Source organism: Miniopterus natalensis, chromosome 14 (assembly GCF_054644295.1).
Source record: "Miniopterus natalensis isolate mMinNat1 chromosome 14, mMinNat1.hap1, whole genome shotgun sequence".
In the NCBI taxonomy this organism is placed as follows: Eukaryota; Metazoa; Chordata; class Mammalia; order Chiroptera; family Miniopteridae; genus Miniopterus; species Miniopterus natalensis.
The window spans coordinates 39,499,649-39,516,130 of NC_142094.1; the positions used below are offsets into that span (position 1 = coordinate 39,499,649).

The 16,482-nt window shown below is 40.5% G+C and overlaps 1 protein-coding gene and 1 non-coding gene across 2 annotated transcripts; one reads left to right on the forward strand and one right to left on the reverse strand.

Moving 5' to 3' along the window:
* On the reverse strand, positions 1-14,764 carry TCTN3 (tectonic family member 3). The gene is made up of 14 exons (XM_016220083.2): positions 14,452-14,764; positions 14,157-14,280; positions 13,720-13,838; positions 11,044-11,171; positions 10,703-10,811; positions 10,499-10,614; positions 9,980-10,015; positions 9,341-9,421; positions 8,072-8,197; positions 6,858-6,962; positions 6,329-6,423; positions 5,880-6,033; positions 3,546-3,683; positions 1-607 (listed from the first exon to the last, which is right to left on the reverse strand). Exons 1-14 carry the CDS (start codon positions 14,705-14,707, stop codon positions 374-376), a joined length of 1,821 nt encoding a protein of 606 aa, XP_016075569.2. The 5' UTR covers positions 14,708-14,764; the 3' UTR covers positions 1-373.
* On the forward strand, positions 7,833-7,965 carry LOC148091554 (small nucleolar RNA SNORA22). The gene has a single exon (XR_015715668.1). It is a non-coding gene; the product is annotated as a small nucleolar RNA SNORA22 (small nucleolar RNA).
* Positions 14,765-16,482: the final 1,718 nt, after the last annotated feature.

Below are 16,482 nucleotides of genomic sequence, written 5' to 3' on the forward strand. Positions count from 1 at the left end.
AATATATCTTTATTGATTTCAGAGAGAGGAAAGGAAAGGGAGAGAGACAGAAACATCAATGATGAGTCATTGATTGAGCCCACAACCCAGGCATGTGCCCTGACCGGGAATCGAACCCTGATTGCCTGGATCCTAGGTCGACGCTCAACCGCTGAGCCATGCCCGGCTGGGCTCTAGGAGCTTTTTTCATAGCTAATTTTTAAATTGATAATTTTGTATGGCCCGCGAATGACATTACATATTACCAAATGGTGCTTGGCAGAAAAAAGGTTCCCCACCCCTGTCCTAAATGCTCTCTGGTCATTAGCCAACATAAGTAGGCTGCTGTAGGACTTCCCACAGGGAAAATTAAAATATGATTCTTCTCGCTCTGTTACTTAGTCTCCAGGCTGAGAACTCCAAGTAGTAAGAGAGACAGGACAAGGATGGGAGAGACTGAGCCTTTTTGAGAGTCTGCTCCCTTGCTGAATGCCACTTTGAAAGGAAAGAAGAAGTCGAACGGCAGTTTCCAGTCGATTCTGGGTTGGCCCCGTGGAGGCTCTGGCTTCTGGGTAATGTCCACAAAGGTCACAATAGTTGTCAAAGACATTTCTGTTAACTGGGAATCCTGCAGGAAGAAAGTCCAGGTCAGTACTTGATACCAATTCAAATAGCCCTCTACTTGACTTATTATAACTTTCCCTGAAGAAAGACCAAAACTAAATTGCTCTAAACAAGATATACCTTTTTCTCATATTGGTCCTATGTAATTTTCTGAGACACAGGAAAGGAATTTCTTAGCAACAGTCCATGACACCAGAACTGTGAACAGTTACACTTACCTAAAGACTGACTCCAGGTTCTCCCAGCTGGGGAGCTGCCTGATATCAGAGAGGCCAGATGACAAAACTACTATGATGTGCTTAGTAGCTCTACCTTATCAGGTCCCAGAAGGATCCAGGCTCACAGGGAAAGAAGGCTGAACCTAAAAGCCTCCGGGGAGTAGAAGCTAGCAGAGCTTGGTAGAACCTTGAAAGACTCAGTAACAGGAGATAACAGGGAGGCAGGGACAAAACATGGTACTGAGTGAGACTCCCTCAATGCAAACAAGCAACAACTCCTTCCCCACCTCAAGAAGAGACTGGACAATTCAAGTCAGAGAAATTCTAGATTTAGAGATGCTGGGTATAAAGAAAGGCTGAGTGAGGTACAGAAGTAAAAACAGGGAAATTACTCTGTATAATGAAACCCTTTCCTCATCTAGTTCCAAAATGCTGAGAGATGGTCTTATAACTTCACCGTTCAGCAGGGAGGGTCTTTTTCTGAAGAAAATTACTAGTTCTAGCAAAAAGACACAAAGAGACTGACATCTGGCAGTTCTATATCGTTTTGGTCAACAACAACCGCACATATGATGGTGGTCCCGTTAGATTAAAATGGAGCTGAAAAATTCCTATTATCTAGTGACATGGCCCTCATAAAGTCATATAGCACAAGAAATTACTCGCCATCTGTAGTAATGCTGGTATAAATAAACCTAGTGCACAATTGTACCTAATTGTCCTATAGTAAAGGCCACAAGGCAGTCTGTATCACTCATTAATGACCCAAGAATTTTAGATCTTAATAGCTTACCCCCTCCCCTTTTTAAATTTTATTTTAAAAGATATATATCTTTATTGATTTCAGAGAGAGGATGGGAGAGGGGGAGAGAGAGAAACATCAGTGATGAGAGAGTCATCGATCGGCTGCCTCACAACCCTGCATGTGCCTGGACTGGGAATCAAACCTCAATTTCCTGGATCCTAGGTCGATGTTAAACTGCTGAGCCACGCCCGGCCGGGCCCCCTCCCCTTTTTTTAGTAGCATCTCTGTAAGAGCCTAAGTTTATTCATACATAAAACCAAGCTGATCTCAAACACACTTGAGAGTATCATACAAAAATTTTATTCCTGTATTTCAGGATAACACAATGAGAATAACTGATTATGAGTGTATCTGTTTTCAGTACCACACAGAGAACGAGGTTTCTGAGTTAAGTTGTGTGTGATATTTGAATTCTAAAGTCTAAATTTTTTCTATTTGCATTTTAAAAATTATATATAAGCAAAATTAGAAAATCCACTGTTTAGCATGAGCAGCAAGAACAGTGAAAAAACAAAAAAACAAAAACAAAGAAAAAGATAACCTCCCTCAAAGTTCAGTCCTCTCATTTCTTTTATCACGACAACAAAAGGCACAGAGCCAAGTCAGCTCATTTCTTTTACCGGGGATTCAGTTGTTATGTATGGTTGATTTATTTCTACCTTAAGATATAATATTTTATGATGTTTACTTCAGAAATTGCCACCAACAATTCTGTTTTATCTTTTTGTGAAGTTTTAGGGGATTTTTTTGTTGTTGTTGCTTCAATTCAGTTTACATGCAGCAAAATCCATTGTCCCCCCAAAAAATTTACTTTATAACAACATGGAAAGTTTGGATTAAGTTTTGTTTGGCTTTGGTAATAAAAAGTACATCCTATATATTACTATATTACATTTTTATAATCTCAATTTTTAAACCATTATTTGTAAATCTGCATGTCAAATCATTATAAATGAAAATCATCATTATCAGAGAAAAAGCTGTGGATTCCATCTCTTTATGTTTTGTAGCTACATATTTCAGACTATGAACGAGGACAAATTCCTCTTTGGCTCGGGTGTGTAAATCATTATTGAGCTGTAAGAGTTCTTTATTCTACACATACAAGAACTCTGTCATGTACATGTATTGCAAATATTTCCCCCTAGTCAGTGGTGCTTTTTTTTGGTCTTTTTGTTTCATTTTAACTTTTTCATTGAAGTATAATTTATATACAATAAAATGTACACATCTTAAATGTTCAGTGTAATAAATTTTGACAGTTGAATGTGCAATTAGACCACCAACTTGCACCACACACAAGAATAAATTCAAAATAGATAAGTCATGAAACCATAAAAACCATAGAAGAAAACAGCAGTAAAATCTCAGTTATCTCTCAGAGCAACAGGTTCAGAGACTCAAGTATGTGACTGGTGTGACTGTCACATTGAATATAGAGTGTGGCTGGAAAATATTTTCTGTGGTTGAATCAACCAGTATAGTAATAGTGATATGATAATTTTTTTAAAAGATTAAAATGGATTTATTTTAATAAAATTTAATATCAAAAGTACACTGGTACAAAATTAGAAATTGGTTTACTCTCATAAAAAAGACAGTTTTCTTAGATTAATGGTCTGCTCTTAATACGTAGCATGATGATTTAAAAGAAATTAACCTATACTGTAGCCTGAGTTCAGAATATTAAGAAAAACGGAGAAAAGGGACATAGACGTATTCACCACGACAACACGCTCATTTCAGTAACCAGGCAAGGGATGGACTTGAAAGTTAATCATGTCAGCCCACTCTAACCAAACACTGGCTGGTAGCATACATAGATGGGCTCTCAGGGGTAAGAATTACAGTCATCAAATGGCTGAAAAGACAACCTCGGCGTTGCAAGGGTTAGTGGTCCTGTATGAGCCATGGCTTACCTTTATGGGCTGACACTGGTACAGGAATCGTGCTCCTGACACATGAGCCTGTGGGTTGGACTGGAGGCCTATATACGCCCACAGTACCTGGATCTGCAGGGACACTGGTATGACACAGCAGGAAGTGCAATGCATAGCCTGCAGAAGGGTAGAGAAGCATCTGCTTGAATTGCTGATGGTGCCTATAATCAGTCACCACGCATTAAACAGCCACGGTTTCCTAAACATTATATAATTACCAGAGAAGGCAATGTGGCTTAGAGAACACAAAAGGTCACAACAGACCATATTACTGCCCTTGACCTTAGGAGAATTAAAATTCTAAAATGGAAATTACTAATAGATTATAAAACGTGAGCCCATTTACAGTGGCTATAAGAAGTGCTCAGTGTGCCTGGCTGCAGCGGCGCAGTTGTTTGGAGCATCGTCACCGTGCACTGTAAGACTGCCGGTTTGATTCCCGGTCAGGGCACATACCTGGGTTGGAGGTTCGATCCCTAGTTAGGGCATATACAGAAGGCAGGCAATCAATGTTGCTTCCCCTCCCCCCTCCCCCTGCCCGGTCTCTCTCCCCCAAGCAGCATGTCCTTGGGCAAGGATTTAAAAAAAAAAAAAAGAAGTGCTCAGTGAGCAGTGCATAGTCAGCATTGTGGAACGCCAGAAGAAACAGCCATTTCTGGCTGAGGATAGAACTGGGATGAGTAATATGTAACTGGAAGAAATGGTGATTTAGTGATTAAAAGAATTCAGGTAGAGAGATGGCACATTAAAAAAAAAGTATACAACTAGAACAGAATAGAGGGACATTCATTGATTAATGTGAATCATAGTTACTGAGTGTCTCCAGAGTCCCTGGCATGTACAAGGCACTGGCCTTGAGCAGACGCTTGACTAACACAAAGGACTTGAACACAGGAGCGGTGAAAGGTTAAGGAAGAAGACATTTTAGTAATTATGAAGTCCAACCAAGTAGTCTGACCCTTTGGTCTAGAAATTCTACTTCTAGGATTTATCATATAGGTGTCTTTTTGTTGTTTTTAAAAAAATGCAGCTTTATTGATTTCAGAGAGAAGGAGGGAGAGAGAGAGAGAGAAACATCAATGATGAGAATCATTGATCGGCTGCCTCCTGCACAACCCCGACTGGGGATCAAGCTCGAAACCTGGGCATGTGCCCTGACCGGGAATCAAACCAAGATTTCCTGGATCCTAGGTCGATGCTCAACCACTGAGCCACGCCCAGCTGGGCTATCATATAGGTTTATTCTCACATGTATGATATGTACCTGAATAAGGTTATAAAATGCCACATTGTGTATAATAGCGAAAGACTGGAAAATACCTGAATGTCCATCAGTAAAACTGGTTAAATAAATTATGGTTCATCTGTATAATGGAATATTACGCAACTATACTATGCAAAGAATGGGGAGGCTTATTATGTACTGACATGGAACAAACTCTAAGATCAAGTGAAAAAAGCAAAGTGCAGAGCAGTGTTCATGATAACCTATCAGTTGGATTAAAAAAAGAATATAAGAAGGAAAGAAACTCGTAACTTTGGTTGCCTCTGAGGAAGGGAAGAGCTGCCTGGAAGAGAGATTTTTATGGTGTACTTTTTGAATTTTTCAAGTCAAGTGTGTGTATTACTTATACAGAAAAATAAGTAATTTAAAGTTTTAAATAAAAAGAAATAAAATTAAAGGTACAGCCAACTAGAATGAGAAGGTAGGGGTAGGGTATAGGAGGATGAGACAGAAGAGCACAGCAGATTTTATTTTAGACTGGAGTCAGGAGACACCCTGCTGTGCACTGATCTAGTGGGCCACTGACACAGTGAAAACAGAAACAGCTGAATGAGGTAACTTCCGGGGACGGGGTGTTGAGTTTTTAAAAAATTTAATACCATTCTACATGGTATGAATTTTTGACCTGGTAATGTACTTTTAGTAAATGTAAAAATAAAAAAATTTATAACAACAGAAAGAACGCAACTTCAACCTCAAAGACAGAATCTGTGCTGACCAAATATTCAGGAAGGTAAGAACAATTGAAATATATATGAAATACATTTTTCTCTTACTATGAGTAAGGTTGATTTTGAACCACAGAGCAATCTCTGAACTTTCTAACTTTAAGTTTTTCTCCTTGTAAGGAAAGTAAGTATAAACCTAACCTGAAATAATGACATCAGATGGGCATGTTTCTTGTATTCTCATGACAAACATTATCTTCCTTCTATAATGGCCACATTACTGATGGAACAGGGCTGGTTTTAATTTCAATATTCACAACAAAGGGGGAAGTGAGTCAGAACAGGTACTTCTCTCCTTACTGAAACACTGCAGTTCCTGCTGAGGATCCTGGTCCACTCTCCCTTCTGGGCTGGGTCAGCGTTACCGAAGATGGCAACGTGCTCTGGTCTGGGCCTCCCATGAAGAGTCTGATACATCTCTTGCTGCAAGTGGCTGCAGTCCACCTTTTTCAGTCTGAAATTAAAACATCATGGAGGCTGGAGTCCAAAGCTAACATAATATTGTACCCATATTAGTAAAATAATCCAAATATTAGAAATAATAGCATAAAGTAAATTAAAAGAAAAAACCCTCACTAGATATAGAGAACTGTCAGAAAACTCTTAGCAATGTTAATATTATTTAGATTACAAGACTATTCCTAACTAGAAATCTCTGAACTCTCATTCAAAATATAAAAGTTGCCATATCAACATAATCCCTAGAGAGAGACAAAATTGTGGGAAATGAAGAAGAAGCAATGAATTACCTGAGTCTGCATCCAGACATTGCATTCACTCCAAATTGTACTTCGTGTCTCCTAACAGAGCAAGTTCCATCACCCTTGCTCTGCAAGAGGGTCATCTGAGGTGAAAAGTGATGGTCAAGGAGATAACAGAAAAAAAATGTAGGCAGACTGGAAAATTTATGCTCTTATTGTTTCCTTAACACTATATTTTATTAATATCATGGTATCGTTCAAATCACAATTTGTTTTCTTCTTCTAGTAAATAAAAAAACACAGAGATAGTGTTTTTCCAAAAATGGTTAACCACACACCAGCATATAAATGCCTCATTAAAACAAAAGTCAGTCATGATCTTCACCTTCAGCCAGTCTAATATAAGTTTGAAAGTCTTTGATCGTAACATTTGAGAACGCAGTGTATTAATGGCTTGGTAAAGGAAATCCTGGACACCTAAAAAATGGGGGACCGCAGAATTGGAAAATCCAAAAGATCAGCAGCTACAGCTTTTCTCATTAGGCTGCAACAGGCCACTTAACTCCAAAAAGGATACTGAGTGACTTACATCACCAGTTAGAGCCAAGAGTGGCTTCCCAACAATATAGCCAGGATTGCCACTTCTAGGACCAGGAAGAGAAGCGGCTGTGCTCTGAGAAGCCTGCAGAAAAAGCAAAAGAAAAGTCAGTTACAGAGAAAAACATGCTCTCACACCTCCCACTCCTTGGCTTCACACCCTTCCTTAAGGCAATGCAGGAAGTTAGCTGCACTGGACAATCTGGCTTCTTTCCAGTGTAGGATTCTGCAAAAACTTCTGCTCCAATGACTTTTCCTTTTGTATCCCCTAAAGTAATCCAGAGTGATGTGAATATTGAAATTCACAATATAAATTGACTATATGCTACTTCTACCAAGGGTTACAAACAAGGATCTATCAACCCTGTTTTTAAAAAATTACTATCAATTTAGAGCTATGTTCAGCCTGGCTGAAATGAGAGGAACTTAAATGTAATTTATAAATATATTTTAATTAACAATAGATGCTCCAGAGATGAACTCTGACAGACATGAGGCTTGGTCGATCACTTGAAGGCAGAGCTGAGATGAAACCGGACTCGGCTAGTTTTAAAAAGAAGAAAAAAGCAGAAGAAATCCAAAGGTAGTGATCAAGATTGGAAACCTAGGTTAAGCGGGGAATAAATAAAACACCGAATGCCATCACATTTTTTACAACTTTCATAAATACAGGCAAATATTCATGCTCACTATAAGTATGTAAGCTCAAATAATAGAGGGAAAAAGTGAAAAAAAGATCTGCTGAATGCCCAGAAATATGAGAAAAGCCTGTTAAAGAATTTCTGTGGGATGATGGCTGAATTTATGACTCAAAATGACTATTTAAAAAGAGTTCGGATTTGAAATTGAAGTCCTGCTTTGCTGGGGCCAGACAGAGAGTCAGAGAAAATGAGCAAGCATCGGTGAACCCCTGTCACTTGCAGTTAAATGATGGCATATTAAACGTTGAGGCTTTTTGCACGGTGAACACCAAGTGTGCCATATAGTTCCCCTGGCTTTGACTCTGGGCTAGAGCAACGTCTACTCCTTCTCTCCGCACTGAAGGGACTATTCATCCTTTTAAGTCTAGTCAGAAAGTCAGCACATTACAAAAAAAAAAAGTTGAGGCCTCAACTGACAGACTGAACTAGGCCTTCACCCTTGTTCTATTTCGCATGTTGCAGATGCCTCCCGCCCCTCCAGAAGGGCCCTAACCCTGAAGCGAATGGTGAAGTGTTGCTGTAAGGAAGCATCTGGCTCAACAGTCAGGCTCGTCTGTCCAAAACTGACAGAGACTTTCTGGATTCCAAAAGTCCCGTTGGTCTCTATGTCATAAATGACCTGAAATACAAAAGTAGAATCAATTAATAAAAATTGTTTAGTGGGCCAATTATGTTTTATGTAAATTTTTGGTCTTTAAGGGTTTTATTATACACTATGGTGACTAGTTAACAATATTGTATATTTGAAAGTTGATATAAAAGTAGATCTTGAAAGTTCTCATAGTAAGAAAAAAATCTGTGTAGTGATGGTTGTTAACTAAACTTATTGTGGTAATTGTTTTGCAATGTATACAGGGTTGGGCAAAAGTAGATTTATGGTTGTTAGCGTGGGAAATAATTTATTCTTGTATTATCATTAATTAATGTATTATTTATTTGTATTACAACTGTAAGCCTACTTTTGCCCACCCCATACGCCTATCAACTCAAGAAACGAATACGATATTATGTATTAATTATACCCCAATTAAAAATACAGCCAATGAGGGAGAATAAACAAACAGCCTTAAAAATGCCAAACACAAATACCATGAGAAGATAAAGCTGACCTCCTCTTACACCCACACATGAGAAAAAGAGACTGGGTAGAGCTCTTTGAAAAGATTCAAGGGAGAGGTGAGTTTTAAGAATTGAAAGGGAAGAAAAGTAAGTTTTGATCGTGTACAGAGGAAGGTGAGAAGCAGCACAGCCAGGTGAGCATGGAGTGGAAACCTGGTTTACTTGGCGGTCCGTGTCTGAGGATGAGCAGGGGTGGTGGCTGGAGATGGAAGTCAGAAGCAATTGAAGGACAGTATCCTTCGGTTTTTGAGCATAGTTTAAAAGTATGCTTTAAGATAATTTTTACTTCTGTAGGTTGATTAGAAGAGAGAGAATAGAGGAAAAGTTGATCAGTCTATTTCAGATTATCAGATGATACTGACTCTGTTAACAGAAGAAAATGTGGTAAGAACCATAACAGACTACATCTGAACAAAGAAAGGAGTCAGAAATACTCTTAATGTTCTCGACATGCAAGACGGTAGCAATGGAAACAACTGAAACATGGTAGGGAGGAAGGGGATGCGCTCAATTCTTGACATGCTAATTTTCAGGTAATGCACAAAAATCCATGTGGGGTTGGTAAGGTACTTAATAGAAGATGGGGCACCTGGAAATGGTGATCAACATACATCAATCCAGAACTTGAGGTCAGCATCCCTACCTGGGAAACAACATTCTCACATGTGTTTCCAGCCAACAGAGGAGAACCAGCCTGTGAGACGAGTGTTACAGGAACCTGGAACTAGCAAGGGAAAGAAGCAAATCAACTAAAATTGAAAGTAGCATTTTCTCTTCTAGCTACATATCATGCCGAAATGAGTATTTTTCATTTTGACCATCAACTTTCTCCTTCCATTGCCAGCCTAGAACTTAAATTCAAGTCATGACAAGTCAGTAAGTCTCAAAACATATTTCTCAGAACATTAATTCTATTAGTTATAAAATAAAGGTTCCATGGTCAAATAAGTTTTAGAAATACTATATTCGATACCTGCCTCTTAGAGATTAACAAGGACCTCAAGCATATTAAAGAGTCCAAGAAGTCCACCCTAATTATAGTGTTTAACTTTACTTAGCCCAGTGTTTCCCAAACTTACCTAACACCTTTTGAATTCCTCATTCTTACGATGCTTATTAATCATATAGAACACACATGGAAAACATTGTTTTAGATTCACACTTAACATTTTGATACATCACAAATACATTTTCTTTCACCACTACAGTCTAGACAGAAATTGCCTTAGATGCAAAGGGACCAAATATTCTCTTGACTTTTTCCTGATGAACAGCATCATACCTTCATATTCTGCAGATCAGTCATACCTCTTGGAACCTAGAATAAGAGAAAAGCAAGAAACTGAGTATGCATATACCTTAGAGAAAATTTCCAGGAGCTTGAGGTTTCATATTTGGGGGGGATCAACATATTAGAATAATTTGTTTCCTCTCTTCTACCTGATTCTTCTTTACACTAACATGCCAGGAGTAAAGCTGAGTGGAGGTTGGATGGATTGCAATGCCCACCTACTCGGAGCAGAGCTCTTCTGAATGGCAAAAGCAGAATTTTGGTGAAATAGTAAGACGTCACCCCTCCCAAGCCAATCCCATTAGCTAGGACGTCGAGAATCTCTTATCATGGCTATACAGCCCTCATTCTTTCACCTTCCTTCAGATAATAGGGTTTCCAGGCCCTCTGCCTTTTATGTAGCTCTTGGGCATTCTGACTTTCAGATTAATGCCTTTCCCACAACCCGACAATGGGAAGCGTGTTGATTTTAAGCCCACAGTGGTGACATTGGGGAGACGGGATACCCACCTTCAAGATTGTGAAGTTGTAGTAAGAGGCAGCATTGAGTGCTGGATCCAGGGTGCAGCTGTTTGCCAAGTTCTTGAAGAAACGAGCACAAGTTGTACTTTTACTCTCTAAGAAACCTTAGAACACAAAGAATCAAGGGGGTGGTAAATGAGAAAGCTTACTTTAACTTGAACAAAAACGTTGGCATTTCTGCTCTGGACTCACCTGCGGGATTGCTCTCGGTACAGAGTCCCCCAGCTCCAACTGCTGCAGGCTGCCTCAGCAGGCTTATTACGGACCACTTGGAGAAGTAAGTCAAAATGGGGTCCCCGGCCTGAACAAAGCACAGCACAAATTTATTCACAGTAAGATTGGACGAAAGTCTCCAGAAAAAAGAAGTAGAAACAAAAATTAACTCAGCAGCTTACTAATGTGGACAACTGCCCTCCCAAAGAACAGACAAGGGTTTACTTAACTGCAGCAGGGTATTGCAAAGAACCCAGTCAATTGTCAAGTTATGAGGGAAAAATAAAACCAAATGATTCCAGCCCCTTCCCCAGGCTCACCCTGTAAAAAGGTGGGGGTGCCTGGCTTTGGAATGTTGAAGTGAATGATTTGCCTCCAAACTCTGTAGCCAGGGCCTGGAAGTTGGATGCATTGACTTTTTGGAGCTCCTGGAAATAGTTTAATTTTGCTAAAATGTTTTTAAAAAGAAAAGGGGTTTAGATAAAAGAAAAACATTTTTTAAAAATATCTTGCATGCCAAATAACTAATTTAAAAAATATTTTTATTGAGACATAATATATACACAGTAAGGTTAAGTATACAAATGCACTAATTTTAAGCATAAACTCAAAAATATCTTTACAAATTTATATACGTACTTTTATTACTACTACACAGATTAAGTTATAGAACATTTCCCCAGAAGGTTCCCAATCAGTACTCCATCTTCAGAAATAACAATTCTGATTTCCATCACCTTCTAATTTATTTGTAATCTGTTAAATGGATTATTGTTTTAGTCTTAAGATATGAGATAAGAATATGGCCAATACTATGGAAAATAGTATGGCAGTTTTTCAAAAAATTAAGAATAGAGTTATCACATGACCCAGCAACCTCTCTTCTGGGTATCTATCTGAAAAATTTGAAAACATTTATTCGTAAAGATATACAGGGTGGGGCAAAAATAGTTTGATTTACATTGTTCATGTGGAAAACAATACAGTAATTAATAAACAATAATACAAGAATAAAGTCTGTGTTTCACATACTCACAACTGTAAACCTATTTTTGCCCCATCCTGTATGTACCCCTATGTTCATTGCAGCATGATTTATGGTGGCCAACACATGGAAACAACTGAAGTGTTCTTAGATAGATGATTAGACAAAGAGGATGTGGTACATATATAAAATGGAATACTACTCTGCCATAAGAAAAGATGAAATAGCACCAATTTCAACAACATGGATGAATCTTGCAAATATCATGTAAGCAAAATAAGTCAGATAAAAAAAGTAAAGAACTACATGATTTCATTCAGACATGGGATAAAAAACTGAAAGCAGCCCAGCCGGTGTGGCTCAGTGGCTGAGTGTCGATCCATGAACCAAGAGGTCATGGTTTGATTCCCCGTCAGGGCACATGCCCAGGTTTTGGGCTCCATCCCCAGTAGGGGGAGTGCAGGAGGCAGCCGATCAATGACTCTCTCATTACTGATGTTTCTATCTTTCTCCCTCTCTCCCTTCCTCTCTCTGAAATCAATAAAAACATATTTTAAATAAGTAAATAAATAAATATCTAAAAGTTCTGCCTAAAAACCTCTATCATCATACATGGTATGCATTACACCTAACAGGGCTTAAAGGTATTTAGACTTAGATGGATACAATTCCAGATGTTGAAGAAAGCCTAGAGACCATCTGGCCCAATCCCATGAGGAAATTTGGATCCTGAGAGGTAAATGAGCTGCAAAAGGCCACAGAGACATCTGGCAGAGGTAGGAGTGAATCACAGATCCCAATTCCTGGTCTCCTTTTTCTCACTCCATCATGCAGACTTTGACTAAGAACATCCATTACTGGTGATTATTATCAGCAAATATTAAGCCCTTTGAGTAAACAGAGATCTGGTCCATCCTTTCTAGGTGTTGATAGGTGTTATTTTGGGAGACACAATGTTTATATAAACTGAACAATTCTAAGTATCCTATAGTTTCCAAGGGAGTGACTCTCAGGTGTTGTTGGGGCAAGTTCAAAACTACTGGTCCAGAAGCAGTGGCAGGAAGGTATAGGAGGCAGGAGGGGAGATTAAAAGCAAGGAGGACTAGTTGGACGCTCCTGCAATAGCTCTGGAGTATAATCGTAAGGCTGGAACTAGAAGGCAGTAGGAGATTTGGAAAGAATGGGGCAGTTGCAGACTTATAATAAGTTCCCCCAAGTCAAAAATTGGTTGTTTTCTAAAACGAATCTAGTTTTGCTATTTCTTTTCTAAGCGAAATCAGGATCAGTCAACTTTCAGGGTGTTAGGGACATTTAAGTCTGTCTATTTTGCTTCTTAGATATTAAAGAGACAGATTAGCTTCCTATCTTTAGAAATGTTATAGTTATAACCAGCAAACTTCTAAGTCTATTTGAAAGCCTTAATAATAACAACCACCTCTCATTGCTATTGCACTCAAAAGTTACAGAGCACTTTCTCATCCAGGGCTAGTGTTGTTATTTCTCATTTTGCAGTTGAAGAAATGAGACTGGAAATGCCAAGGGATTTGTACAAGTCTGTGCAGCTGGTAAGTAAATGGCATGGCTAAGAGCTGACTCTAATGCTCTTTCCCTTACAGTGTTGCTTCATAAAATAAAAACAAGGTTGGTATGTACTCATTTTTCAAAGACATTCATTCAAATATTATTTACCTCCTATGTATCACTTACTGGAGATTCAGCGAGTGCCTTCATGGAGGTTGTATCAAGTCAGGGGATAGAATCTATCTGTGATTATCTGGGCTAACAGGGATGATTGAAATTAAAAGTTCTATATGCGTTTTCTGACTGATAGCCAATAGGGGATAAAAAACTGCAAATGTTCACTAACAGAGGGTGAGCAAGTGAAGAGGCAGGATGATAGAAATTCAAAGGACAAGAAAAAAGTTAAAAAACAAAACCAAAGAAAGAAAAGGACAGAGACAAAGCCAGCTTTCAATAAATGTTAGGCAATATACCAAATGCTTCTACTCACAGTTGTTTACATGGACACAAAACTGCCTAACTCCATTTAAATCCACGAAAACTCTTGAAGGAAATGGGGAATTACTCCTGAAGATAAGAGAGTTGTCCACACACACCCAACCTGAAGACCTGTGAGGAAACAGGATGAAGAACAGATACATTTAGATGTGCAGGGTTAGGTCCAAAAAAGGTTGCCCCGTGGGTGGCAGTTGCTAAAGAGAGGACTCCTTGGGCAGCCACAGGACAACACGAAGGCCCTAGCCTATTCGCCGGCCCTGCTCTAAAGAATCCGAAGAGGAATGCCAATCCTGGGAAAAACTAAGGTAATTACACTTACAGGGTTAGAAGTGGGGGAGGAAGGCAGGAAGGGTAACTTCTTACTTCCAAGTATCACCCATTCCAGGGCTCCAATCCCCTGTAGGGCTCACCCTGCGCAACACAGCTCACCTCACGCTTCCCGGAAGGCAGAAGGAGAAAACTGTTCTCGGATGGAGGAGATAGCAGTCTCTGTCGCAGCAGCAATTTATATCGCAGGTACCAGGAGTCAAGTCACAGACACAGATCGGTAAGACTATGGAGGTACGACATAAAGCAGAGCGAAAGGGGTGAGGAGCACTAAATTCTTCCAAGTGCGAATTCCCCTCTTCTGCCGGCCCCAATCCTCACTTCGTAGCAATTCACTTTGCTCGCAGCACTTTAGATCTAAGCCTGTAGTTTCCATCCCCACATCTCCTCCTCTCACCTGGGAAGAGGTCCGTGGTCCCACTGCCAGGCGCTGAAGGGGTCACGACAGTAGGGACGACCGTGGGGGTCCCAGGCACAGCCCAGGGAGTCTCAGTCCCCTCCGAAGAGGACTGAAGGGTCCCGCCCTGCGATCCTGGCCCCAAGTCCCAAGGGGTGGGCACTGCCCCTGACGGGGAGGTGGAGGGCTGAGGACGGACGCCCTCGGGGACCATCAGGAAGAACACCTGCAGCAGCACGCGCGACGCGGTGCACATGGGGCAGTGGAGACCCCCAAGAGTTTACGGTGGGTTTCAGCGGTCGCCACACGCGCCGCTAGAGGGTGGAGGGGAGTAGTCGCACAGCGTCTGACGTCACCCGTTTGCATCTGCTCATTGGTTCACGGAGATGGCTGGGAGTTCCTCAGCCAATAGAAAGCGGTGTTGTTATAGCTCTTTAGCATCATTTAGCCTGCGCCCTCCTTCTAAGACTTGGCCGGACGCTGCCTCCGTCGCTTGGCAACCGCCAAGCGGGCGAAGGAGCTCTTTCCGCTTCTCTCCGCTAGGGGACCGTCGAGGTTCAGCGGCGGGAGCGGTGCTGCCGGGGCCGCGCGGCCTGGCGGAGCGGAGGACCGAGCCGCCCTTCGACGGAGGGAAACCCCAGCGTCTGGAACTAGAATTGCTCTCTTTTCCACCCGGATTCTAAGTAAGGAGACTCCCAGGAAGTACACCAATTGTACATACTTTAAAAAACAGAAAAAGAGTCTCATCTAAATATTGTATTTGGGGGGGGGGGGGGTTGGAGGAACATATTTGGAAGATTCCGCTCCTTAAATTTTAACATTGAGAAATTACAAAAATATTTTAATCTCAATAAGTGTATGAAATCATTAAATGTGGCCGGCACATTTGTTACTACAAAATATAGGGAAGGGGGCTGAAAAATGGAGGCGGGGAAAATGTGAGAAGATAGAGAATGGGTAAGGAGAAGAGAAACTCAGGAATGGGAATAGCCAAACGATGGCGCGGGAAACTTAATTTTTGCTGTGACAACCCGCCGCTCTCCGTAGCCTTGTTTGGCAGTTTGGGGTTCCCGGTGGCGGCGCCCGTCTGGTTTCCGGCTCGGCGCTCGCAGTGGAGCTCCCCGCGGGGCTGGGCCTGCTGGGTCCGCCTGGCAGGGCAGCAGCCCGGGCTCTGGCCTCGCGCCTGGAATGTGGCCAAGGTGCCTGAGGGGCTGAACTTAAAATTTTTAATTCTAAGTTCAATAACTGCACGTGACTAGTAGCTACCACACTGGACAGCACAAGGTTAGGCGATCGAAATCTTGCTCCAGCTAGACCCAGTGTTTTCCTCAGCCTGCCCAGTGCTTACGTCTGGATTGGTTTGCGGGCATAGATTAGGATCTGGTAGGAGTTATCTTAGATCTGGCACTCTCCCCTAAAATCTAGCCAGTACCTCCTTTTCCAAGTGAATCGCTTTAGGCAGATAAATTTTTTGGACACCTGACATTGTTCACATTCTCTAACCAGACGTTGATATTCTAATGTACCTTTGTGTTATAAATGTTCTCAAACGTATTTTCATATGATTGTGTGATGCTAAGGAGATATCTATATTTGTTTTGGGCATAAAACATTTATCTATTTTATTAGTAATTTCTGTAGGAAAAGACCCAAGTTCAGATTACCCAAATTATACATATTTATTAGAATATGGGGTCCACAAAATGGGTTTTGTGTGTTCTGTTCACTGTTGTATCACATGCCTAGCTAGAATTGTGCCTAGGTGTGTTATATGCCCATTAAAGATTTTGTTAAAGATTTTGTTGAACTCTTCAGATTTAACTTTTTGGACATTTATAGTTTATATTATTCCATGATTACATTTCTTTATATAAAATTTCTGCTGTATGACCAATCAGAGAGTATTTTAGATTTCAAAGTTTGGAATTTACGTAGTAATTCTCAATCAGTGGTACATTTTTCCTTAATTTATTAGCATTGACAAAAGAATCTGTTGAGTGTAGGGAAATTACATTTCAGGATCTGAATTGC